The sequence below is a fragment of the Monomorium pharaonis genome, chromosome 2 (genome assembly GCF_013373865.1).
Source record: "Monomorium pharaonis isolate MP-MQ-018 chromosome 2, ASM1337386v2, whole genome shotgun sequence".
NCBI lineage: Eukaryota > Metazoa > Arthropoda > Insecta > Hymenoptera > Formicidae > Monomorium > Monomorium pharaonis.
This window is the reverse complement of record NC_050468.1, coordinates 7,823,772-7,845,825: the sequence shown is the minus strand read 5'-3', so window position 1 is coordinate 7,845,825 and position 22,054 is coordinate 7,823,772. Positions and strand designations below refer to the sequence as shown.

Below are 22,054 nucleotides of genomic sequence, written 5' to 3'. Positions count from 1 at the left end.
GGATTTTCTCCGGTTGTCGAACGATTGGCGATACAAGTTTCACAACTACGAGCAATGTGGCACGCAAGCGTGCAAATGTGATGCGCAGAATGAAGTAACAATATCTCGTAATATTAATGTACCGTGTAGAATCATGGGTAGAATAAGAAGAAGATTCGCGAATCTTGTAATACGTGTCGTATCCTTATTTTCCTTTTTCATTCGTCAGGGCGAATCAATCCTCATAATTAACAGTACATGTTGGCAGTACCTTTATGTACTCGAAGTACAAAATGCAATAACATCCGGAGCATTAACTGGCACATGCAACGTGCCAATGACCCGCTTCATCAGTAACATAAACGGTCGTTGGTGTCCCGGCCGTGCTAAAATTCCGTACGCTTCGTTTAAAGTAACTTTACACGCAATCAAACCCCAATTCATCCTGCGATGAGGACTTATTGGACGGATCTCGCCTCGGGTCAAGCTCTTCTGCCAAATATTTCTGCTGGGTCACCCTGATGCCTCCTCGCGCCTCCTCGGCCTGCTCCTCTCGATGTAACGCGAGTTATGCGCTGTCGTTCGTGTACGTTACGCACGGCCACGAGCGTACGGTCATCGATCGTACGTATATCGTACGTCGGTGATAAAGTCGCAGGAATAAGTATTTATCTTCGTGCTAAAGCATCCCCTTCTCCCTCTTTCCTCCCTATTTCTCCTTTCGGCGTCCTGCCGCGAGAAAAAGGGTCCTGCGGGCTGCAGGCTCGGCTCCCATCGCCGCGATAAATCGCCATTCATTCTCGCGCGAGCGAATCGTCGAGCGAGCAACAATGAGCCCAGGCAACTTCCCCCGGGAAGACAGGGAAAGGAGAGAGGGAACGCGAATGGGGAACAAAGAGAGAAAAGCACCCGCGAGTGTATACGTATCTGATAGTTCGACCGTGAGTTATTAGTGTATGGCGTATACCGTCGTAAAGGAGCGCAAAACCCGCCTTTACGCGGCGGACCTTGAAGTAGTAGGCATACACTACTACTCGGGTAGATCCGACAATAGCTGCAAGAAACGACGTGAAATTACGACGAGGGACTTCTTCGCAGTGATTTTAATGGAAAGCTCCCGGACGCGGGCTGGATAGCGTTCTTTTAAGCGCTAATCGTTATTTTAACGTCGCCGAGGACCCGCTGAATCCTCCTTCTTCTCCTCCTCCTCCTTCATCCCTACCGCAGCAGTAATCTCCTAATTGCGAATTTCCATGCGCCGGATGCGCCCCTCAAACAAATTATTCCGAGCTTATCGACTGACCGATCGCGGGGCGATCCTTCGGAAATAAATTATGACGGAACATGGTTTAAGCTTCGATCATCTTGATCCATCGAGATCAAGTTTTTGCGCTGTGGCAACAAATAAGCTACGTACGAGTATGCAGGACTTTTTACGCACCCTCGCGCCTTCCTATTTGCGATGCTCTCGGTATGCGCGTGAATTTGCCGTGCCGACTATTCGCAAACACACACACACACACACACACACACACACTAGCGATCGCGGTAAAAGTACAAGTTCATTGTCGCAGGAAGGACGATGGAAACGCTCGATTAATCGGACCGGCGTTATACCGGTGGGTACTAAACCGGCCTGGCTTCTCTCGCGCATCGATTATGCCAAGCCTCGCGTCGCGCAGGTGCGCAGTACAGGTATTGCGTTAGTCTGCTTGTTCCTCTTACATCCGCGACAGGAACCGAATCACTCATGGATTCCTTTTCTTCTACGCGTCGGGCGCATTTTGTCCCTTGAGTAATGAGAGATCGCGGCAATTTCTCCGCGAGTCTTTTTCACTTTTGTGACGGACGGAAACTCATAGCGATTTAACGAAGGATACCAATCGCCTATGCATTCAACTGCGATCGATGAACTAGATGTCGGACGAGAGTGGAAGTATTCGCGTGCATTCCTTCGTGAAACACCAGTCGGACTAATTCCACGTATTTGATAATTAGAAACTAGAGCATACGAGTGCTACATTTGTTTATATATTATACTGTAAATGATCATTTGATTTTAATTTACGAAATTTAATTTTTTTACGAGAAGTTTTGACAAAATGTATAAGTAACTATAATCATTACAGCATGTGTTTGATTTATTGTTATTGAAAGGCGTGACACTTAGTCTAGTTATTCATTATTATTATTGCATTACATCACTATTGAACTTAAATTGAAAGTATTACTTCTATAGCGCGGATTTCTGGAATAGCATGTGTCATCTTGTTGAGACGAAGTGTCGCCGCCTCATACGGTACAAACGTCGTCGTCGTCACCCTTTGATGGACTGTTTCTTCTGATCGTTCTGGCCGTACAAGGTCCGAAAGGGTTCGAGTTAAATCGAGAAAGAGATATACGCACAGACAATCACATACCTGGCCTTGCACGGCGACAACAGCTTTTTAGACTCAGAAATCACTTCTCAGCTTTAATTGGTGAATCGCAAATTTCAAAGGATTTTTCAAATATTTAACACGAATAGCTCTGTAGCTTGTCAAATGTTATTCAAAATAATTTCTGCATTATAAATAAAATTAATTTTCAATTTTAAAGCGTTAATTAAAAAATTATCTATCCATATTTCATTACTTCATATTTTCGTCTTCAAAGTATTTTCTTATCAGAGTATTCTAGTTTCTCGTTTTGCAACGTCATTCGATCGTTTGTTCAAAAGCAGAAAGTGTTAAAAAAAATTCAATAGACGGACATCAACAAAGCACTTGGCGGCTGAAAAACCGATACAATCCTATTGAAACTGACATATTTCGATTGTCTTTTTCCGTAAGACTCTCGCAGCCCATGACATCCGGCCGACAGTGACGAATGTCGAGTAATGGACCGACCCCTCTCGATACTTGCGGGAGTACTTGCGAATATTTCTGCCTATGAGATAAAATTTTTAAACAACGAGCGCGCAACCTGCACGTCAATCTCGCAGGTCTCATTTTTCACACTTCCTATAAATCGGATTTACGATTATTTCATTCCTAGAGATAGTCACAGCTATTGTACAAGCACGAACACTACGGGGGCGATCGGAGTCCGCGATCATTCGCGACTGATAGGACGTGCGCGTTCTACGTACGTAACTGCTGCCCCGCTCTAGCAATCAAGATCGTTTGTTTCGTGTACGGAATTTCAGCGTTTTACATGGCAAAACATGTAATTTGCCCTCCCTTTCCCGTCCTGTTTACAGTCACGCGGTTACCTTAACATCCGCTTCGCCTCTATACGAGATACGGCCTGGCGTTGTTTATGTTGCCTCGCTTTAGGTCAAAAGATTAGAGTTTCTCTTGGAGCATAAAGAGCGGGATTCCCCCTGACCTCCTGTCGTCACACCTGCGTTCCTCCCGGAAGCGGACAGGTGGGATGCAAATTATTCAGTTAACGTCTGAACCTCGGGGCGCGAAGCAGTCGTTCGCGAATCACTGTACGCCGCACTTTACAGCGGCCGCTTGGCTCGCCAAGGGGGAAGGAAAGAAAGACAGAGGAGGGCAATGCTCTTCAAAGCGGTGACCAGATAGCGTTGACACCTTGATTGGCAGCGCAGAGTGCGTATCTCGTCGTGTCACCGTATACAGAGAACTAATTCCACGGTGACTGTCGTCGTCGTCGTCGTCGTCGTGTTTGTTCCATGCTCGCGCGAATAATAACGATAATTAGTCGTGGCCTAGAAGATTTGAGTGCGTTGCGCCTAGTGCGTTACGCTCGCGGAGAAAGTGGTGTGGAGGATGCACGAGGAAGGCGTCGACGGTCGCGCGTCGCCCCGGTGTAAACGACGATCCGCGCGCGGCGTCTCATTTCGCCGAGCGCGATTCTACGAGCGCGTTGCATAAATCAGCGCGTCGAGCGATTTAATCGCCGTTAATTAAATTACAACGTATACACAACGGGCAACGCGAGGATCCCGCGTTACCGTTACTTGGATCACTGGATATCTGTAATTGGTAATTGGCCATTTAAATCCGTCGAACACCACGGGGGGAGTTCGAACGCGACTCGAGATGCACGTTAATTTGTTGCGCGATATTCATTAACCGAGTTCTCTCCCGCGTTATTAATTGCTCGCAAGCTAAAGCAGCCCGTTAACGCTTCACGGCGTATCGTGGGTAAATTTCTTGCCCTTCGCGCCGACGACGTGGAGACAAAGGCCCGCCCCCTTTCTTATTCGCGAACGGACAAAGGGCCGTGAGACGGACCACGGTCCTCGCCCGTCTCACGGACGTTTCTTTCGAAACGTGTCCGACAAAGCGCAGCGCGACGTCCTCGCATTCCGTAACGTGCACTTCCTCCGCGGATTTCAATCTTCCCGCGCGCGTGCGCCACAAACGCGGGCGCGAAAAGCGCCGCTGTTTATCTCCCTTACTGTAAACTGTTATGTAGCACGGGATAGACGGGACCGGAACGCGACCCGTGCCTCTTTGAGTGCCACATCAGTTACGAATATTTATTCGGGCGTATCGTGAAGAGGCAAGCGAGTTAAGAGCTCCGCAGCAGCTCCAGGGGACGTGCATACCCGACGAAGGCGCGGATTATCGATGACCTACTATGCACCTCGTGTACGAACCGTGTCAGAAAGCGTTGCTAACGATATACGGTATCTCCATCCTCAAATTTTCTTTGCAGTCAACGACGAGATTCGCTCGCTCGCTCGCTCGCTCGCTCCTCCGTTGACTGCGTCTCGGGCACGACCTGAAATCTAGGCGTTAAAAAGGCGCGAAAAGAGAACGAAATCCCCCGCGCCTTTCCCCGAGTAGACGGCTGACAGCAGACGCAGACGGCTAACAGTATCCGGCCTCCACCTCGTGTGAATTATATGCGAGCAGGGCGAGCGCAGCGATTCACCTCCGCGACGCGCAGGTGGGTGTACGTACACGGTGCGAGCGATTCCTGCGCGAGCGTTCACTTGCCGATCGCGCGTATTCACGTGCGTGCGTTTGCACGTGTGTGTGTGTGTGTGTGTGTGTGTGTGTAATACGCGCGAGAGTACCAGCACGGTTCGCCGCGTGACAGCCGTTGACAACGGACGACGGGGTGGCGGCCTAACGGCACTCAGGTCTCGCGAACGTTCATCTTACTCAAGAAACACTTTGGACGCGATCTCCTCCGTGGCGTGTGTAGGCGGGTTCAATTACCGTGGTCACCCGTTTGAACTCTCGGTCCCCCGGACTTCGATCGCGGACTCGCGATAACTCGAGTTAACACGCGAGACCGGCACGGTATGGCGCGCCGCGTCGCGTTCCGCTGTTTTCGCGCGGGATGCAAATGCGAACCGCCTCCTTATTTATTCGCGACATTGTGCCAGACGCCGCGCATGCAATCGGGTGGACCGTCATTTGTGCGAGCGCTCGTTCCACGGCCTTTTTTCCACGGCGCATTTCTGCGATTGTAAACCGCTCGAACGGCTCGTGCTTTATAGAGGCTGATAACCCGAAACGAAAGAAACGCGCCGCGTGTCGTAATTGATTGCGCGTTCGCTATGCACCAACATAATGACACTTACAGGGAGGAGGACGAGGATGTACGCATCTTTTTTTTTTCGTTTTCCCCTTTCTTTTTCTTTCTTTTTTCGTCGCGCACACAAGGAACATCCCGCGAAACGGCCCGAGGTTAACGACCTGGACGGAGAGGGAGAGAGACAGGAAGGAAGGCCACCGGCGAAAAAGTGCCTCGATTCCGCGTACGAACCTGCACTTGTTGCGCACGATTATGCATGCATTAGGCGCATTCCGACTGGAAACCCGGCTTCAGATTGCAATCGGGTAAAGACGAATCGCCTCCGTACGAACGTGAGCTTGCGATGCTAAGGATATCGAATGACGAATATGTATATCTTACCCTCCTTTTTGTTTTCCTGCCGCGATGAGAGCAAAATTCAATGAACCTTTCGAGGATAATGAGACCTGGACATCAAGATCACGACGTTACAGTTTCTTTCTCTACCGAATGCAGAATGCAGGCCAGCGTGACTCCCGTCGTCGTCGCACTGTCCACGCCAATGGCATTGCGACGACGAAAGAAACTTGGCTGCACGTAAAACAATTTTTTTAATTAATATTCTAATACATTAATACTGAGTACAATCTTACGTTACAAAGAGTTTCCTCGTTGGGGGAGACAATGCGGCATCGAACGTTTTCAGTAAACTGATTTAGCACCCACACTTGGAGTGTCTACGCCAATGGCGGTCAAGTCGAACGAGGGCCGAGGAAGGACCGGTTCTCTCTCCGGTCGTGCGAGGTCCCTTCTACTACCCATCGGACCCCGATCCGCGGGGCCTCACGTGGCCCCCTGGGCCCCACGCTGCACCGACTCGTTCGCTCGATCCTCTCGGGCAAGCAAACTAACTTCGCGATCTCGAGAGGTTTGCTGCGAATAGGCACCACGAGATGCTCATTACCGCGCAGCTCGTGAGATGCCCGCTAAATTGGTCATGCGAAAAACACTCGTATGTCCTTGAGACATTGCAATGTAGGACTCGCTTTAATTTGGTACCGAGAAAGAAATATTTTTTCTCGGAGAAAAATGAAATGCGCGAATAAATCCACAGTAGCGGTAAAAAAAAAGATTGATTATCTCAATTCTTTTCTTTTCGAAACTAACAGTTCGGAATATATATTTACGTAGCTTTGCCAGAGATAAGGCCCCCGCACACACTTTTGCATAACGCATAACATAAAGGCATAAGAAATTCGATTGGTTGAATTTCTTATGCACTTCGCTTATGGACCAATCAATTTGCTTATGTGCATACGTTATGCGTTATGCAAAGGTATATGCGGGGGCCTATAGACTCAAAATTTAAGTCCCGATAACTTTATTTTATGTAAGAATTGAAAAAAGACACTTTTTCACGTGAACTTATTAGACAAAAAACGCTTGAACATTATAAAATGAAAAGGAAGAAAAAGTAAACAATCGGGTCTGTCGCAAATGCGATTTTCGCGGTACTTGCTTATGGTAACACGACGATAAGACGGCGAAGTCGAGGTCGCACTAGTTCTGTATCTAATTATATACCGTTTGTTTACGCAATTAGCTAATTGCGTCGACCGGCAACCGTGATGCACCGTTAAAATATCAAGTGTAAAGATATTCCGTCGCGCGGTGATCAGGACGGCGAGAGCAGCGTGTCGCCGGTAAAAGAGCATCGGCAATTGATGCCCGATACGCGATAAGGTCTCTCCCCTGCCGATCGTCTCCCGCGAGATAGTTTATAAATGATTCGTCGCGATCGCCGACGTATCGCGTAATTCACTCCTCCGGATAGAGCGTGCCGGCGGCGACTCGCCTTGCGATCAGGGTGAATCGGCTTTCTTTGATTGCCCCCGTTCGCCATATAGAAGCGCGCCCGCTCTCCGTAGGAGGTACCCTTCCGTACCTTTTTTTTCCTTCTTCCCGAGCCATTCGACTTGTGACGCGATGGAGCATGCAAGTGGTTCGATAACTCCCAACCATAGTTACGCAGCGGGACGATACCGATCAGTCGATACGTCATCCCCGATAACTCGCTCTTTCTTTCGGTGTCTTTCTCTTCCTCTCGATAAGGAAGTGAAGACTCCCCGAGGGTGGAGAGAGAGAGAGAGAGAGAGATCGTCCTTCCAATTAATAAATTCACCTCGCGTCTGCGTATCCCTTCCGTCCCTTCCCCGCGCGCGTTTGTCCGCGCGTGTCTCTTCTTCGTGCCGGACGCGGCGTAATTTAAGCCGCGACGCGCAGCGGGGGGCGACGACGCGGCGTAATAGCGCGAGACCTCACTCTAGACGCGCGTATGGTTGCGTGACTACGCGTTTTCTCAAGTCGTCCGGAAGTCCCACGGCGCGGCGGAGCCGATCGATTTCTCGAGCGCACGCTGCGTGTTGTTGCGTGTCGATTAATAAGCCCCCGAAATGTTAACGCGCGCCCCCGATGCAAGTCTGACGTTTCTTCTCGATTCGTATGCACCGGTAACAGCGAGTTCCCGCCAGAGTGCGGGACGGCGGTTGCACACCCTCGTGGCGATACTCTTTTTAGGTATAGCTATTAACCGCCCGGCCGGAAAGCGGATGCCGACAAGGTCGAGCTCGCCGTGCTCCCAGGAAGACTTCTTTCCGCGTTAATTAATCAATTCCCCTCGTTTCTCGATTATATGCCGGGAGCGTTGCCAATGGCGTAACTCGGCCTATACGCTCGACGCATGCCCGGGGCATAATGATATTATTCCTGCCACGATTTACCGCCCGATGCAGATAACTGACGACCAAGAGCGGGTATTATGCACGTTCCTCCTGAAGAAGAGGCAAATCGATTTGCCCGCTCGTTAATAAGCGTTCTGTCTCTTCGCACGATTTATCAGAAAAATCCCCTACCGTAACATTACACGCGCATTATTTTGGATAAGAGAATATGTATGTGCATATATTCGCTCTTCGCGGCATCTTAATAAATAGCAGCAGATTCACCACTTTTTTCCCCCTTTTCATTCCGCATAAAATTAAGATCTATTACCGAGTCATAGAACGAAAACTGGAAAAAAAAAAAGATAAAGCAAAACGATTAAGCACTTAATGTTACTTTTAACCAACCAATGTGTTGATGAAGTCGGCAATTACGGTGACGCACCGGGCAAATAATGATGAAGATATATCCGGTTTAACAGCGCCCTTTTAACAGCAATCTTTTTACGGTAGTTGCACAAAAGTATACATGAGTTGCGTCCTAGAATTCCCGACACGCGTACGCGTGTGCGTGCGACGACTTATCGTGTATTTATCCGCGTTCAATATTTCCGACGCTGCCGCAGCCGCCGCCGTGCGCGGAACCGATTCCCCGCCTCGATAATCGTTCGATTCTTTTCGTGTTTATCGGTACAAGAGCAGCAGGAAGAAGTCCGCGCGTGGTTGTGTGAGCCCCGGCTCCAGGGGCCGTTACTCCAGGAAATCGCATGCGGTACTACGCATTTGCAACGCGCGCGAACGTTACGTATATACTGCGTAGCGGCGCGCGAGTCTCTCGTGTAGCGTGTTTGCGCCGATTCTTTCCGGCGCGCGCGCGCGCGCGCAAGGGAGCAGATAAGGCGAGCGCGCGATGCTAACCGTGGGAGGAACGAACGGGCCCTCGCGAGATTCTTCCCGCTTGAGAGCCTTTCCACGTTTCCGCGAGCGACAAGCCGCTCGTTTTCGACCGAGTCGCAACGCGACCCGACCTCTTCCGGACGCGTCGCGTCGCCCCTCGCCGGTAGTCAACTTGCGAAAGCCCGGATTACTTAATCCTTTGGCTGCACAAAAGGTCCCTTTAGCTATGCAAACTCGCAAATGTCTAGTGGCCATGTCTCAGACGTGACACGTTTTGCTGTGTTAATTGTACATACAAGGAAAAGTTCTTCTTTGGATGATTCTGCGCTCTATATTGAGAAAAATATTTCGATTGCAACAACAAGAAGTACATACACTGAAAAATAATATTGCAACTTCAACAAAAATTGTATGTGTGTAAAAATTACATGGGTCGGATAAGTGATTAGCAACATGTATATGTTTATGTATTGCACTTAAGAGAATGCCCGTCAAACGATTGGAATTATTAATGTAGAATCATTCGTGCACATCATTAACAAGATTTTGTATGTATTTCTTTTATGCAGATAATTTAAATTTGGAAATACTTTTCCAGAATTAAAGTACACGTATTAATATTAGTCTATGAATTGGATTTTATATCGAGAATTTAAAAAATGTTCAGATTGCTGTTCTTTTATCATCCTGTATCTAGATTTACAAAAGTTAAACTAATCTTTAACTTAATCTTTTTTTTGTTTTTAATCTTAGTTTGCACAATATTGCTCGTATATTTTATTCCTAAAGAAATACAATTTTATTTTGTATACATATATCGTAGATTTTGTATATTAGTCAAATATTGTCAACATGTGACAGTTCTACATATTAAAAATAATTTTCTTTGTTTTTTATATGAATTTGATCGCTTTTCTCTAGATTTTTGTGCGTACTTTAATTCTGTAAAAACTTTTGCAATTCTATAAAGTCAATTAAAACATTAGTTTATTTAAAAAATGTCAATAAAACAAACTTTAGGATCACTTTACTCAATCTAATTGACAGCAGAAAAATTTAAAAATTCTATACGTGACAACCAAAATTCTAGCAAATACAAAAATTAGCGATATATTTTGTAACTTTGTTGTAACATTGAGAATTTGTCTACAAAAAAAATTTTTTAGACAAAATACATTCTGATCATATCAATTAGAATTTTAGTTATCATATTTTAATATACATGTACGTTTATAACTAAAATTTTTAATAGATACAACTATTAATATTTGATTTGTACCTTTTTGGTTAAATTTATCAAATTTCCAATTTATGTGTGCAATGTAAAAGATTTTTTTCTTTTGTACGAATAATAACATTTGCTTATATTAAGCAATACAATTTGTTCGCATTATTTGATATTATTTTATTCTTCTCTGCATATTAGAAATACTGTTGCGTTATGTTATCATTCGCGTATACTTATGCGATCCCATGAAATTCATATGCGATGAGTGTAACCATGTAACGCCTGCGCACCGCAAGCGTTAACGCGCGTGGAGCCGCATAAAATACTGCGGATGCAGAGGTGACTCACGCGGAATGGAACGTGAACGATAAGGTAAAGAGTGCGCGGGATCGCTCAATGCACCAGTATTTAAATAGTCTTCTTTTCTACTTTACGATAATGCGCCTCGCATCTGCACGGGCACGAGCGCGTATTTCACCTCGCTTTTTAACATACAGTGGCCGGAAGCCGTAGATCAGTGTCTCCTCTATGAGCTACTCTCTGTACGTAACTGTAACAGAGAGAACCAAAAGAACCGCCGCAACCTATCCGATGTCGTAATGAAATTTACTTACAGATACCGTGGAATCGGTGGCGTGTCGAATCGAGCACTCTCCAGTGCCCCCTTTCGCGTCACTCGTTAGATATAATTACGGCGCGATTCCGCTCCATTAGCATAGAAGTTGCGCCATTTGCGTCTGACGAAAGCCTACATGATGCGCGCGCCGCAGAAAACGCCGGGCTTGTACGCTTCGCGATCGCACGAATCGAGTCCTTCGAAGTTATTGATTCCACATCCACGGAGCAGGGTCAATGATCTCGCCATTCGAGCCGGCGGGATAGCGATTACCGGCGGCGTGATTCGAGAAACGAATTAGAGAAATACAATGGATTATCTTGGTATCGATCGATCCAACGAGTCGAACGCGTCTGACGTTCCTTTTTCTTCTTTCGGGCGCCGGAGATATACAATCCTGCCGGTCCCCTGAAATATCTATTGAGATCTCGAGGGAGGGGGGGGGGGGGATGGAAAGGAGGGAAAAGGCAGCAGAGAGAAAGAGAGAGAAAAGAGTGGAGAAATATGTAGATAGATTATCTCTAGTCCAACAAATGGAAGTGCGAGTCAAGAGTCATGATAGCGCACCTGCGCCGGGGCCTACTACGTTGTGTATTACTTGTCGATTACTCACGATAATTACTACCGTAATCGGGAAGAATAAATTGCGCGTTTACGGCACGTCGTTCTTTTACCCAGCCTTTGCTTTTTCGCCGATCGCCCCCGCGCGCGCGCGCGCGCGCCTTTTGATCCCCCGCTACAGAAGTAACGGCGCAACTGCGGTGGAATTCAAACGGACGCAAAAATCGCACGGAGACTGAATCACGATCGACACCGATCGCATTTCACATGGCGAATCCGGGCACCCGGCGTTTTATACGGTTTCGCAAAACAGATTGATAAGATCGAGGACCCTGTCGAACTCCGAGAATCGTCTCTAGTGTCACGATCTTTACCGATATTTACGATCGCAAGGTGCAAGTGTATTTCACTGCATTGTTCACTACGGCGATGGCTTCTGGTAGCCTAACGGTCGCACGCTTTAACGGGCTTGCATAATTACAGGCGGGTGATTGATTGATTGTCGACGTCAATGTTTGATATTAATTGCTTCGATCGAGACTGCAAGGAACGGTTGCGTGAAAGTACACGTTAATCAGGCGGCGTAATACGGGCTTAATGTTTCGCGCGTAACGTCCATATCGTGATGTCGAGTTATGGCCCAGACTTTCAAAAAGGAACATGAACTCTCGACCGCGTCGTGGGCTAAAACGGCGGAAATTACGAGCCCCTTCGCTCGGATACGAGTGCGTGATCCGCCGTATTTCACCAATTTATCTTTTTCTCATGCCTCGCCTTTCTACTCCGTGCTTTTTTTCCTTTTCGGATGAATGCCTTTTACACGCGGGTGGATATTTTTAGCGATTGTATCATATGGGTCTCAAAGGAAGAGTGTTACTCAATTTTGCAATTATGGATTATCAATCAATGACTACGACGATAAACTTTTTATTGTCGGATGCAATGATTGACGTCGATGCTTGATAATAATGTCATGACGATTTTCAAAAATAAATAATAAACCTGATGCAAATTCTTGCTAGTGATGCATTTCCATCTAAAGTACACGCTTTTAATTTATAACAGAAAATTTACTCCCAAACATCTTATGTGTCTGAACAATTAGTTTCGTGTATATAAGATTATTTTGTTTATATTTTTCCAACACAATTTTTACAATATCTTTTACATACATTTTCAGATATAAGAAGTAAATAAAGACTGATAAAGATAAAAATATAATAGAATCGGGAATTGCTTTATTGCAATTTTATTCAAATATATGCACTTTTCTATTTTTTATTCGTTTTGTTAACAAGCCGTCAACAGTGAAAAATTTTTTCAGTTTGCTTTTACTAGTTTATCATTGACAAGTATTTCTTTTTAATCGAGTTTTTTCTAGAAAATCATAATATTTGATGAATTTGTGGAATAAAATAAGTTTCCAATATCCCAGTCTCCAGACACGTCAATTTCGTGACTTTATAAAATGATGATTTCTGAAATTTTCTAGCAAATTGCAAAGACACAAAATGAAGAGAGAGACTAGTAAGAAAGTCATGAGCGAAGTTTCTCACGGACGCAGGCTCTCATTATGTCGCCGGGATGCGGACTTTTCCCAAAGTTTTTCCAACGCGGTCGATAGCCTCATTCAAAATAATTTTATCTCCTGTTCACAGTGTGTTGTATAGAAAAAAAAAGCGAAAGCGGTTTCCTTCCTCGACTTTCGGTCCATCGAACCTTGCATGTGGATCAACTATTGTCGACTGACTCCTGTTGTGAATGCGCGATAGGTTAACGCATTCGGTTATGCTAATTCAAATCGACTGTCGAGATGATTGCTGCGAAAGGGGGAATTGGATTCGCCTCATTACCATAAAATGACGATGTGACGGATGGGAAAATTGATTGGCGCAGACATGTCGAAGCGCGTGTCAGGCCCACCGCCGCGCCGGTTGTTTTCCTTCCTACCTCCTCGAATGAATAATGTTTCTTCGATTATTATGTTAGTTTTGTTAGGGCAGGTAGTATACGACCGACAATACCCTGTAGCAGTATTGGATTAATTGGACGCGAACGAAAAGCGTAATCGATTACCGTGCGATTATATCGTGCGCTATCACCGTCTGATATCCGGGATCTCCGTGGTACGATTGACATTGAACAAACATTAAATTCACGTAATAAATATCAGCATCTATATCAACCGTTGTAAACCGGTGGAATATATCATCCTCCGTTAGAATCATAATACGTCAACGTCAATTGTCGACGTTATTAATATCGATAGCCATCAGCGGATAGAATGTTACATATATTTTCGTGCCTGTGCGAACGCGTTTGAGCGGATACAGGTTTTGATATCTGTATCGGCGGCAACACACTTGGGACGAGGCTTGCTATGCGAAAGTTCTGATACATCAAGACTCGCGGGGATAATTTCCTCGTAAATCCGCCGTTACCCGGAGGGCATTCCCGTGGCATTCCTCAAAGCGCTCGGATAAGCCATATCTCACGCAGCTGGATCTGTCCTCCGCTGCCATATAGATTGTGAATTAGTAGCGAGGATTCTTTCACCGTGGCCTCATCCGCGGCCAATCGACTACCTACTCATCTACCTCAAGAACACGAGGCAGGACATCGTCCGGGTATTCACTGGCGCGAGCAGCCTGATACATGACACGCGATGCAACACCGTACTTGGATGCCGCGGCATCGAATAGAAGATATACGACACGCGCGGAACGTTGTACGAATAACGATTTACACCGCGGTGCTAAACGAGGCTGCGACGTAACGATCAATTTCGTACATCCTCCGCTTAATACTCACGGCCGCAAATCAGACGCTCCTCAAGGGGTATCTATATATTCGACATACTTTCAAGCTGGCAAAAATAAATTATGGCTCTATAGACACAGACTGGTAATTAAGCAGCGCATAAAGTATTAGAGCATTTATCATGCGACCGGAGAGGGGAGAATATAGGAAGAAGAGAGATTTGCCAGTACCGAGAAAAGCACTCGTGAGCGCCAGCCATGGGATGAGAAGCGGATTTCTCATCTCACACGTCCTACGCCAGTGAGGCTGCACCACTTCTGAAGGCGTGCGAGAGAGAAAGAGAGAGAGAGAGAGAGAGAGAGACAGACTCGTACGGTCCGCATTTTCAGCACGACACGTCGCGTCGGTACCGGCGATGACTACCGTTGGAAGCGGTGAGACAGCAGGGGAGACGGCGACGTGTGGCGAGGTGCCCACGCGCCGAGCTCGAGACGCGAATCCGCCGCCAACGCGATGTTCCGTAAGAGCCGGATCGCAATTCTGCGGAGCAAAGAATCACGGTCGGCTCCAGATTTCCACCGCGAGCGGTGCCCACGAGAGTCGCCGGCGAGAGATGCGCTTCTGTTGTCCCGCCCTGGTTCACACCTTCCACGTAGCGCGTCCTACCTTCTCTTGTTCCCTTGCCCTCCTGTCTACCTTCCTTCGTCTACATCCTCCGGCTTTTCACCTTCCACACAGCCCGGCCTCGCGCGCTCGTTCGCCCGCTCGCGTGCGCTCGCAGGCCGCCAGCCTCGCATTGAATTTACCGCTTCGAGCTCTGCCTCGAGAAAACCAGACGGTTCGGCGATAAGCCGCGCACAGTGTCGTATGTCTCCTCCGCATTCTATATGCGAGATTTTTCTGCATTCCCTATCGATTTCTTTTTATTTCCCCCGGACCAGATATCAGGAACGCGATTTCGTTGACCTTCATTGTCCCCCCGAGCGGCTGTTGGCCACAGCTCCCGTTATTGGCATCTCGGTACCTTCTTGTATCAGTTTCTTACCGAAAATTCTCTGCACCTTGAATCAGGATCTTAAAGTCCAGAGAGAGGAACTTTTGAATTAGACTTCTTAGGTCCTAACAAAATAAAACTGTATCTATCAACTGCATCTATTTAGCTTTACAATCGATGTTCATAATACTGACTATCGTAAGAGTCCGACAATATATTAAAGAAAAAAATACATGTATGCACGATATACACATTCAAACGCGTTCACAAGTAAGAAAAATAAGAAGCAGAATCGCAGTGCCTATATCTTTTGTTAATTAATGATTCATGACGAAATTGCATGGCAGCACGTCAGAACACATCGTGGCAAATTTACATCTGTGAATCACATTGGATGAGGTCCAACTCGATTTCTAAGAGCCTTCCTCGTACGGTAGATCGTTCTGCGGAATTACGTGCATTCGGGTACCCAGTCAACGAACTCAACGTACATTAATTACGTTATGCAACACTTTCGTCCCACTGCAAATTCGCTCGTGTACTTCTCTTTCCATTCTTAGCTGAAAAGTAAAAGACCGCAGTTTATTCCTTTGATTTTTGTTGGCCATTTCAATTTTTCTCATCGAGACCGTATGAGTATGACGGTCAGCAAAGCGAAACATGATAATATAACATAATTTCACTCGTATGCGCACACTCGTCGGTATGGAAACAACAAATAATACCCTTTGTGGCGTATGGCCATTAAGTTTTACTGAGCATAAAAATATACGTATTACGAGTTAAGTAACAAGATATCCAGTATATGTATCTACTCACTAGTAACACGATAACTGGCTGATAGAGCACGACCATTTATGTTGAGGAAATCAAGCACGTTTAGAATAAAAAGTTATCAATTTGTAATTCCAAATTCATTAATATTCTAGATAAAATTATTTCGCCAGTAAATTAATTTATTGCTAGAAGTTAATTTAATTCATGAATAAATTGGATGGTACGCTAATGTACATGCTCCAAATACGAGACGACGTGCATGATAAAAATTACAGATGAAAATTGTTTTAACCTTCTAACTTGCATTTGTATTGTCATTGAATTACATCTCGCAGATTCCGAGATGCGTTCCCACCGTACGAGCGTGGACCTTCGCTAATCTTAAAGAGCACATTACGATCGCCTCGCTGGTAATTGTCGCGCGTGAGACTGTTGCTCTCGTCGCACATGTCGGGCAGGAAATTAGAGGGAACACCGAGGTGACAATCTTTCCTCCTCCGTAAACGGCAGTCTTTAACTCGCGCGCTCGCGCGGGAAATGAATTCCAGCGAATTTATCACGGCGAAAACTCGACGTCGCGATGATACCGTCGGACGTACGGCAATTTACGAGGCGTGATTTAGGGGCACGCGGTCCGTAACGCTTTAATACGCGCGAGAGTTGCGCCCGCCTCTATCCGACTTCTATACGCGCGCATAACGTGAGAGCGCACGGCGCGCTGGCATGCGCCTTGTGCCATCGTCTCCGTTCCTCTCTCTCTGTTCCTCCTCCGTTACGTTTGCCTCTACGAACCCGCGCGATGCGCGCGCGAATGCGCCTCACGACCGCGGAAAACAGGCGCGTATAACGCGTAAGCGCGTTCAGTGAATGAACGCACGTGAACGAGCGTCGATGCGTGGGGGGACTCGAAAGAATTGGAGGATCAAAGTACATCAGGGCTGTTGCCTTTGGCAGCTTCGAGGTATTCGAAGCTTTAAAAGAATTTGAAGCTGCAAAGTTAACATCGAAGCTTTGAATATTCAAAGTTGTCAAACGTAAGAACCCTAAGGTAAATCGAAGACGAGAGTCTCCACAAGTTCGTGAGGAGATCCTCGCAATTTATCCGCCGTCATTTTTGTCTACGCTCCCCTCTCGGTCTACCCCTTTTTTTTTCTCTCTCGCAAGCATTTGCGGAATCACCAAAATCGGCGAGTCGTTCCTTCGCCACATTGTTGCAATTTGCAGTAATGATCACTCACGCGGCGTATTCCCGTTGGCAGTCGATGTCGGAAATTATACGCTGCTGCGGTGTTGCGTGCACGAAAAGAATAATGCGGCAGTCGCGCATCAGTAGCAACCGATAACTCGTACGAGATGCAAAGAAAAAGGTTAGTCGACGTAGGCGTGCATGGTTAATGGATGCGGTGTTCCTTGCTCCGAGAGGCGGTAATTGAATCGGCGGCTTCCTATCGCGGAAGTCTCTATCGCGAGACATTTGTCATGAGATCCAGTATATCGGAACGTGGCACACTAGCCTACAATTCATGCGAGAGGACGAATTCTCCCGCTCGAGCTCTCCGATTTGAGAAATTGTTGCAATAATGCGGTATTCATCGTGTGTCATTATCGTGTCGACTGCGTTCAAGGGGCGCCTTAAAAATCATCCGACTCCGATGCGGTTTTGTCCCGTCTTGTTATGCAAAAAGGCGCGACGCTGCGACACGCCCACCGTAACAAACCCAATTTAACGCACGCCACACGGCTAATTTTCAATTCCTAATATGCGGCTATTGATAGTTTCGCGTTTAACTGATTGGTGGCAAAATTGATTTCGCTAATCAGACTGTTACGTATGCATTAGGCGGTTTCGCCGGTTATTCCGAGATTACGGATCGAGTTGCAGGATTACGCGCAAGAATTTATAACCGTTTACGATTCGCCATGCCTGATTGTAGGTACGGTTGCTGCAGCATAGTTAATAAATCCACTGCTTGCGCGCTATTGTATTCAGAGCGATCGTAATTTCGCCGGCCGCTTATTAGCAACTACCTGCCAGATATTTAAAGAAACGATTATTCATCATATATACCGTGCAGTACTTTCGCTTCGTTACGAAACCGCTCGAGTATTTTAAGACCCGCCTTAGTGCGGGTGGTGTGCGGGCGATCTGGCATTCGTGGTGCGCGCCCCGTGGTACGCGTTTGCGTGTCGTTGAGGCTTCTTGCAATTAGGAGTCATCATTGGGCGAAGTCGGAAATTTCGTAGGTCGCGTGGGCAAAAATCGCCAATGCCGGGGGCAGTCGATTCCAGGAGGTTTTCGCCGCACGTAAGATTGCAGAATTTTACCGTTTGGTAAAAATGGCGACCTCGGTCTTGTAAGACCTGTCTTCTTGCTCATCGCTCGCATCTTTTTTCCTTTGCTTCTTGTACTTCTCATGACGCAAAATACTACGGAAAAATGATGCGGAAACGCGAAGGTTTTGAGATAAAACGAAGCAAAGAGAATTCGAATTCTGATACATAATGTCGTCAGTGACGTCTTGAAAGTGAAGTTAATTCTATCGTAGGGAATATCAACACGTAAACTCATCTTTCGACTCCGAAAGCCTCTGACTTGATCAACAATTACTCGCTTGAGCAACTATATTTGATTTCGAACCGATGACACCGGCTTCATTAATTGCTCGCGAAAAAAATTCAGTTCTTCGATAATTAATATTGACTGTCCGTGTTTTTTTAAAGTTAATTTAAAAGCGCGATATTAAACTTCTTGTTTTTATAGAGTGTTATCGCAATCGTCCCGGGGAGAGACACTCGCAGGCTCATTTTACAATTTAAATGAGCCAAAGTGCTCTCCGCGCGTAATTTATGATTAATTCACGACGATTTAAATTAATCTGAGAACAGATAAAAACCTGCTCGGTGAAAAGTTAAACGAAACGTATATACTTGGCGATATCTTCCGCGTTAGAGATATGCAATCGTTTCTATTTTGCTTTTTGGCATCCGTGTTCCTCGTTAAAAGCTGTCATCATTCACGCGCTCCGGAGACCCCTGACTCGGAAATAGCGTTATCTATCAGTCTCATCAATCACGTTGTTGAGTGTGCCTCTATTAACGCGACTCATTACTCCTCCGTCGCCCGAGAGTTAACTACACGTACACGTGTCTCTAAACTCGTCCAGGTTAAATAACTTCGTAAGATACTTTCTTCGGATTTTATATTGTAACTGATACATATAGCCAACCCTACTACCTAATATCTCGCACCTATTAATATAATTTTTCCCGCGAACAAAGTGAAGATGAGTATGAGGCTGCATGTACATCTATGTTAATCGCGATCGTTTAGATTGTTATAGAAAACGACGATGTATCACGTGATGTCAAAAAATTCATGTTGAATGTTCAAAGTAAGGCTTAAAACCGGTACAATTTCCATAAAGTTCAATTAGCGGCCGAGAAATATATCTGCCGTACATATGCCTAATCACATTACATTTGCATTTTGTGCAAAGGTACAAACGTAATTTTTGTACGCGTTTTTGTAACTTAGACTCAAGGCTATAGCCAGATATTCTGAAAGCAATTCTGAAAATCAAAAAGGAAGAATCGTTGCGCGCCGCGTTATGATTTAGTATTAGAACGAAAGATTAAATCATTCGATTGATAAAATGTTCACGTAACATTTAATTTGCATGCATGCGCGATACCTCATAAATATGTGAAACGTTGCGCCCGATTCTGTTATATTTAAGCGTAATCGCTTAATCTGCTCTATTCGACCGTACTCTAATCACGAGATTTTATCTCAGGGGAACGTCGAAGCTCACGATTTTAATTTTCTGCTCACTTAGGTGTATCCCGGATGGCGGGGACGTCGGTTACACGATGACGGAGTTGCAACCGTCGCCGCCAGGATATCGCGTCCAGGATGAGGCCCCAGGCCCACCTTCCTGTCCCCCGGGGTCCTACAAATACGCGAGCCACGGCCACGGGAACGAGGCTGCCAATTTCAAGAGTGCCACGTCGTATTCTCAGGAAGGCTATGGCCTTAAGCAGAGTCCGCCTCGCTCGGTGGCTCCTAACGAATATTACCGTCGCAGAAACGACGGGCGGAGGTCCAACACGGAGAACGATCACGAGGGTGGCAACGGCGGCAAGAAGGCCGCCGCGGCTACCGGTTACAACGACGGTCACAAGAAGAATACTCCGGGCTATAAGAACGACTGCGGGTACGTGCTCGCGATTACGTGCTCACTTTTTTTCTCGGTGTTCGCTCACGCAACGTTCTTTCCTTATTCTTTCTCTGCTCTCTCTCTCTCTCTTTCTCTCTCTCTCTCTCTCCCTTCAATTTTAACTATATTTCAATATTTTTTATTTTATTTTTTCCCGTTTATTAATTTTTTAAAATTGCATTTTAATTGTCTTGTCTTACAGTCTTTTCTTTTTTTGTCTGTAGGTTCTTAGAGGGTATTTCCTAGAACAGTAATAAACGCGTATCAATCAATTAAGCAATCAATCTCTCTTTGTCTCAATCCTATCCGATGTGAATTATTATTCAAATTCGAGAACTGTAATAATAAGATTATCTGTAAGATAATAAGATGAGATTTCCGTCACATATTTATTCGACATAAATAATTAGTGTATACCAGAATGACGTGTCTTAGTTTTTCAACGCGAACGGTACATTGTCGAGAAAATAATAACTATGAAACGTAACATCGAGGAAATACCCCGATTACCGTACGCGTTACGTCAAAGAGCTGGTTGACAGTACCATAAACTATACAGTCCGCACATATCCTGGTAATAAAGTGGTTCAATGACACCGCGCGTAGAAGCACCGCGGTCGAGAGTGCCATATTACGAGTATGATTCATTGGGCGAGGCGTTAATAAACAGACGATTTTGCGTCCGTGCGTAATTGTTTCCACGTAGGGAGGACGTTGCGTCACGCGTTGCTATTTCTGTTCTCTCGCGGCTATCGCCAGAGTGCACCGGCCACTTTAACCGCGACGTTTCCATACCCGTCTGTCCCATTAGATACAGCGAGAACCTCGGATTCAACAGCTTCACGCTCCCTCTTAATGAGAGAGACGAAGCCTCGCCACCACCGACGCCGCCAGTTAGGGATGCCTCCAGCCTCAAGGGTGTGTGTTACGGTCCGGGACACGAGAAGTATCCTTCGTGGCCGAGCGCGCCCGAACGACACTCCGACGAGGATATCCACAGCTCGGGGCACAGCGGTTCTCATCGCTCCAAGTCCTGGACCGATCACACCAACTATCCGAAGGAGAAACCGGCCCAGTACACCAGACTACATACGAAGAGGCCCAATCCTACGTTCACGCAGCAGGTAACTTGCAAAGCCCTCTTCATTTTCCGCAAAACGGCCATTACGCCGTATAGCTTATACAACCGGAACGTAGATTGTGCATTTGCATAGCGACGTAATGACGTGATTTACTATTAATTGGATACATAAAAGATATCGTACGCACGTACGCGCGATTTCAATTTCTTTTTAGAGTCTTTGTAGACTCTACTATTAAACCCCATTTGCTATAGCACCATGAAGAGAATAAAGTTTACTAGAAGTAACCGCGATGATTAATTGGAACAGATAACATATGTGTAATACGGATGGATAAATAAAAATGTCTTATTATAGCTCTTAATGATTGAATTACATTTATAAGACATTTTTCAGTTTTGCCATTGACGCGATTTCTATTGATACGACTCGCACCAATCCTTCCTGCTATAACTCAGAATTCACCGTGTCAGCCGTTCTCGATTGTCTTGCCGGTTGCAAAATCGAATCTCGTTTACATGACACCAAAGTACCTCGGCGGTATAAACAAGTCACGAGGCAACGGAGCTTATCGGAACACTTTCCTCATGCTTTTAAACGAATTACAAAGTTTCACGTCGACACCATCTATGTGTTTAACAATTAAGGGGAACTTTATCCGGGCGAGCACGCCGTGTTAAGAATCGGGATCACCTCGGGGCAAGACCTTGGTGTCCATATTGTGCTGCGCCCTAAAACGGCA

The 22,054-nt window shown here is 46.1% G+C and overlaps 1 protein-coding gene and 1 long non-coding RNA gene across 6 annotated transcripts in view; one reads left to right on the top strand and one right to left on the bottom strand.

Moving 5' to 3' along the window:
- Window positions 1-22,054, bottom strand: part of LOC118644296 — a 218,873-nt gene that overhangs the window by 64,760 nt on the left and 132,059 nt on the right. The window lies entirely within an intron of this gene.
- The window catches only part of LOC105829559 (protein Shroom), a 123,758-nt gene that overhangs the window by 53,366 nt on the left and 48,338 nt on the right, over window positions 1-22,054 (top strand). For all 3 annotated transcript variants that reach the window (XM_028194099.2, XM_036282498.1, XM_028194098.2), the window contains exons 2-3: window positions 19,850-20,227; window positions 21,042-21,354. In XM_028194099.2, coding sequence (XP_028049900.2) covers window positions 19,884-20,227; window positions 21,042-21,354 — 657 coding nt within the window. In that variant the 5' untranslated portion in view covers window positions 19,850-19,883. The remainder of the gene's footprint in view (window positions 1-19,849; window positions 20,228-21,041; window positions 21,355-22,054) is intronic.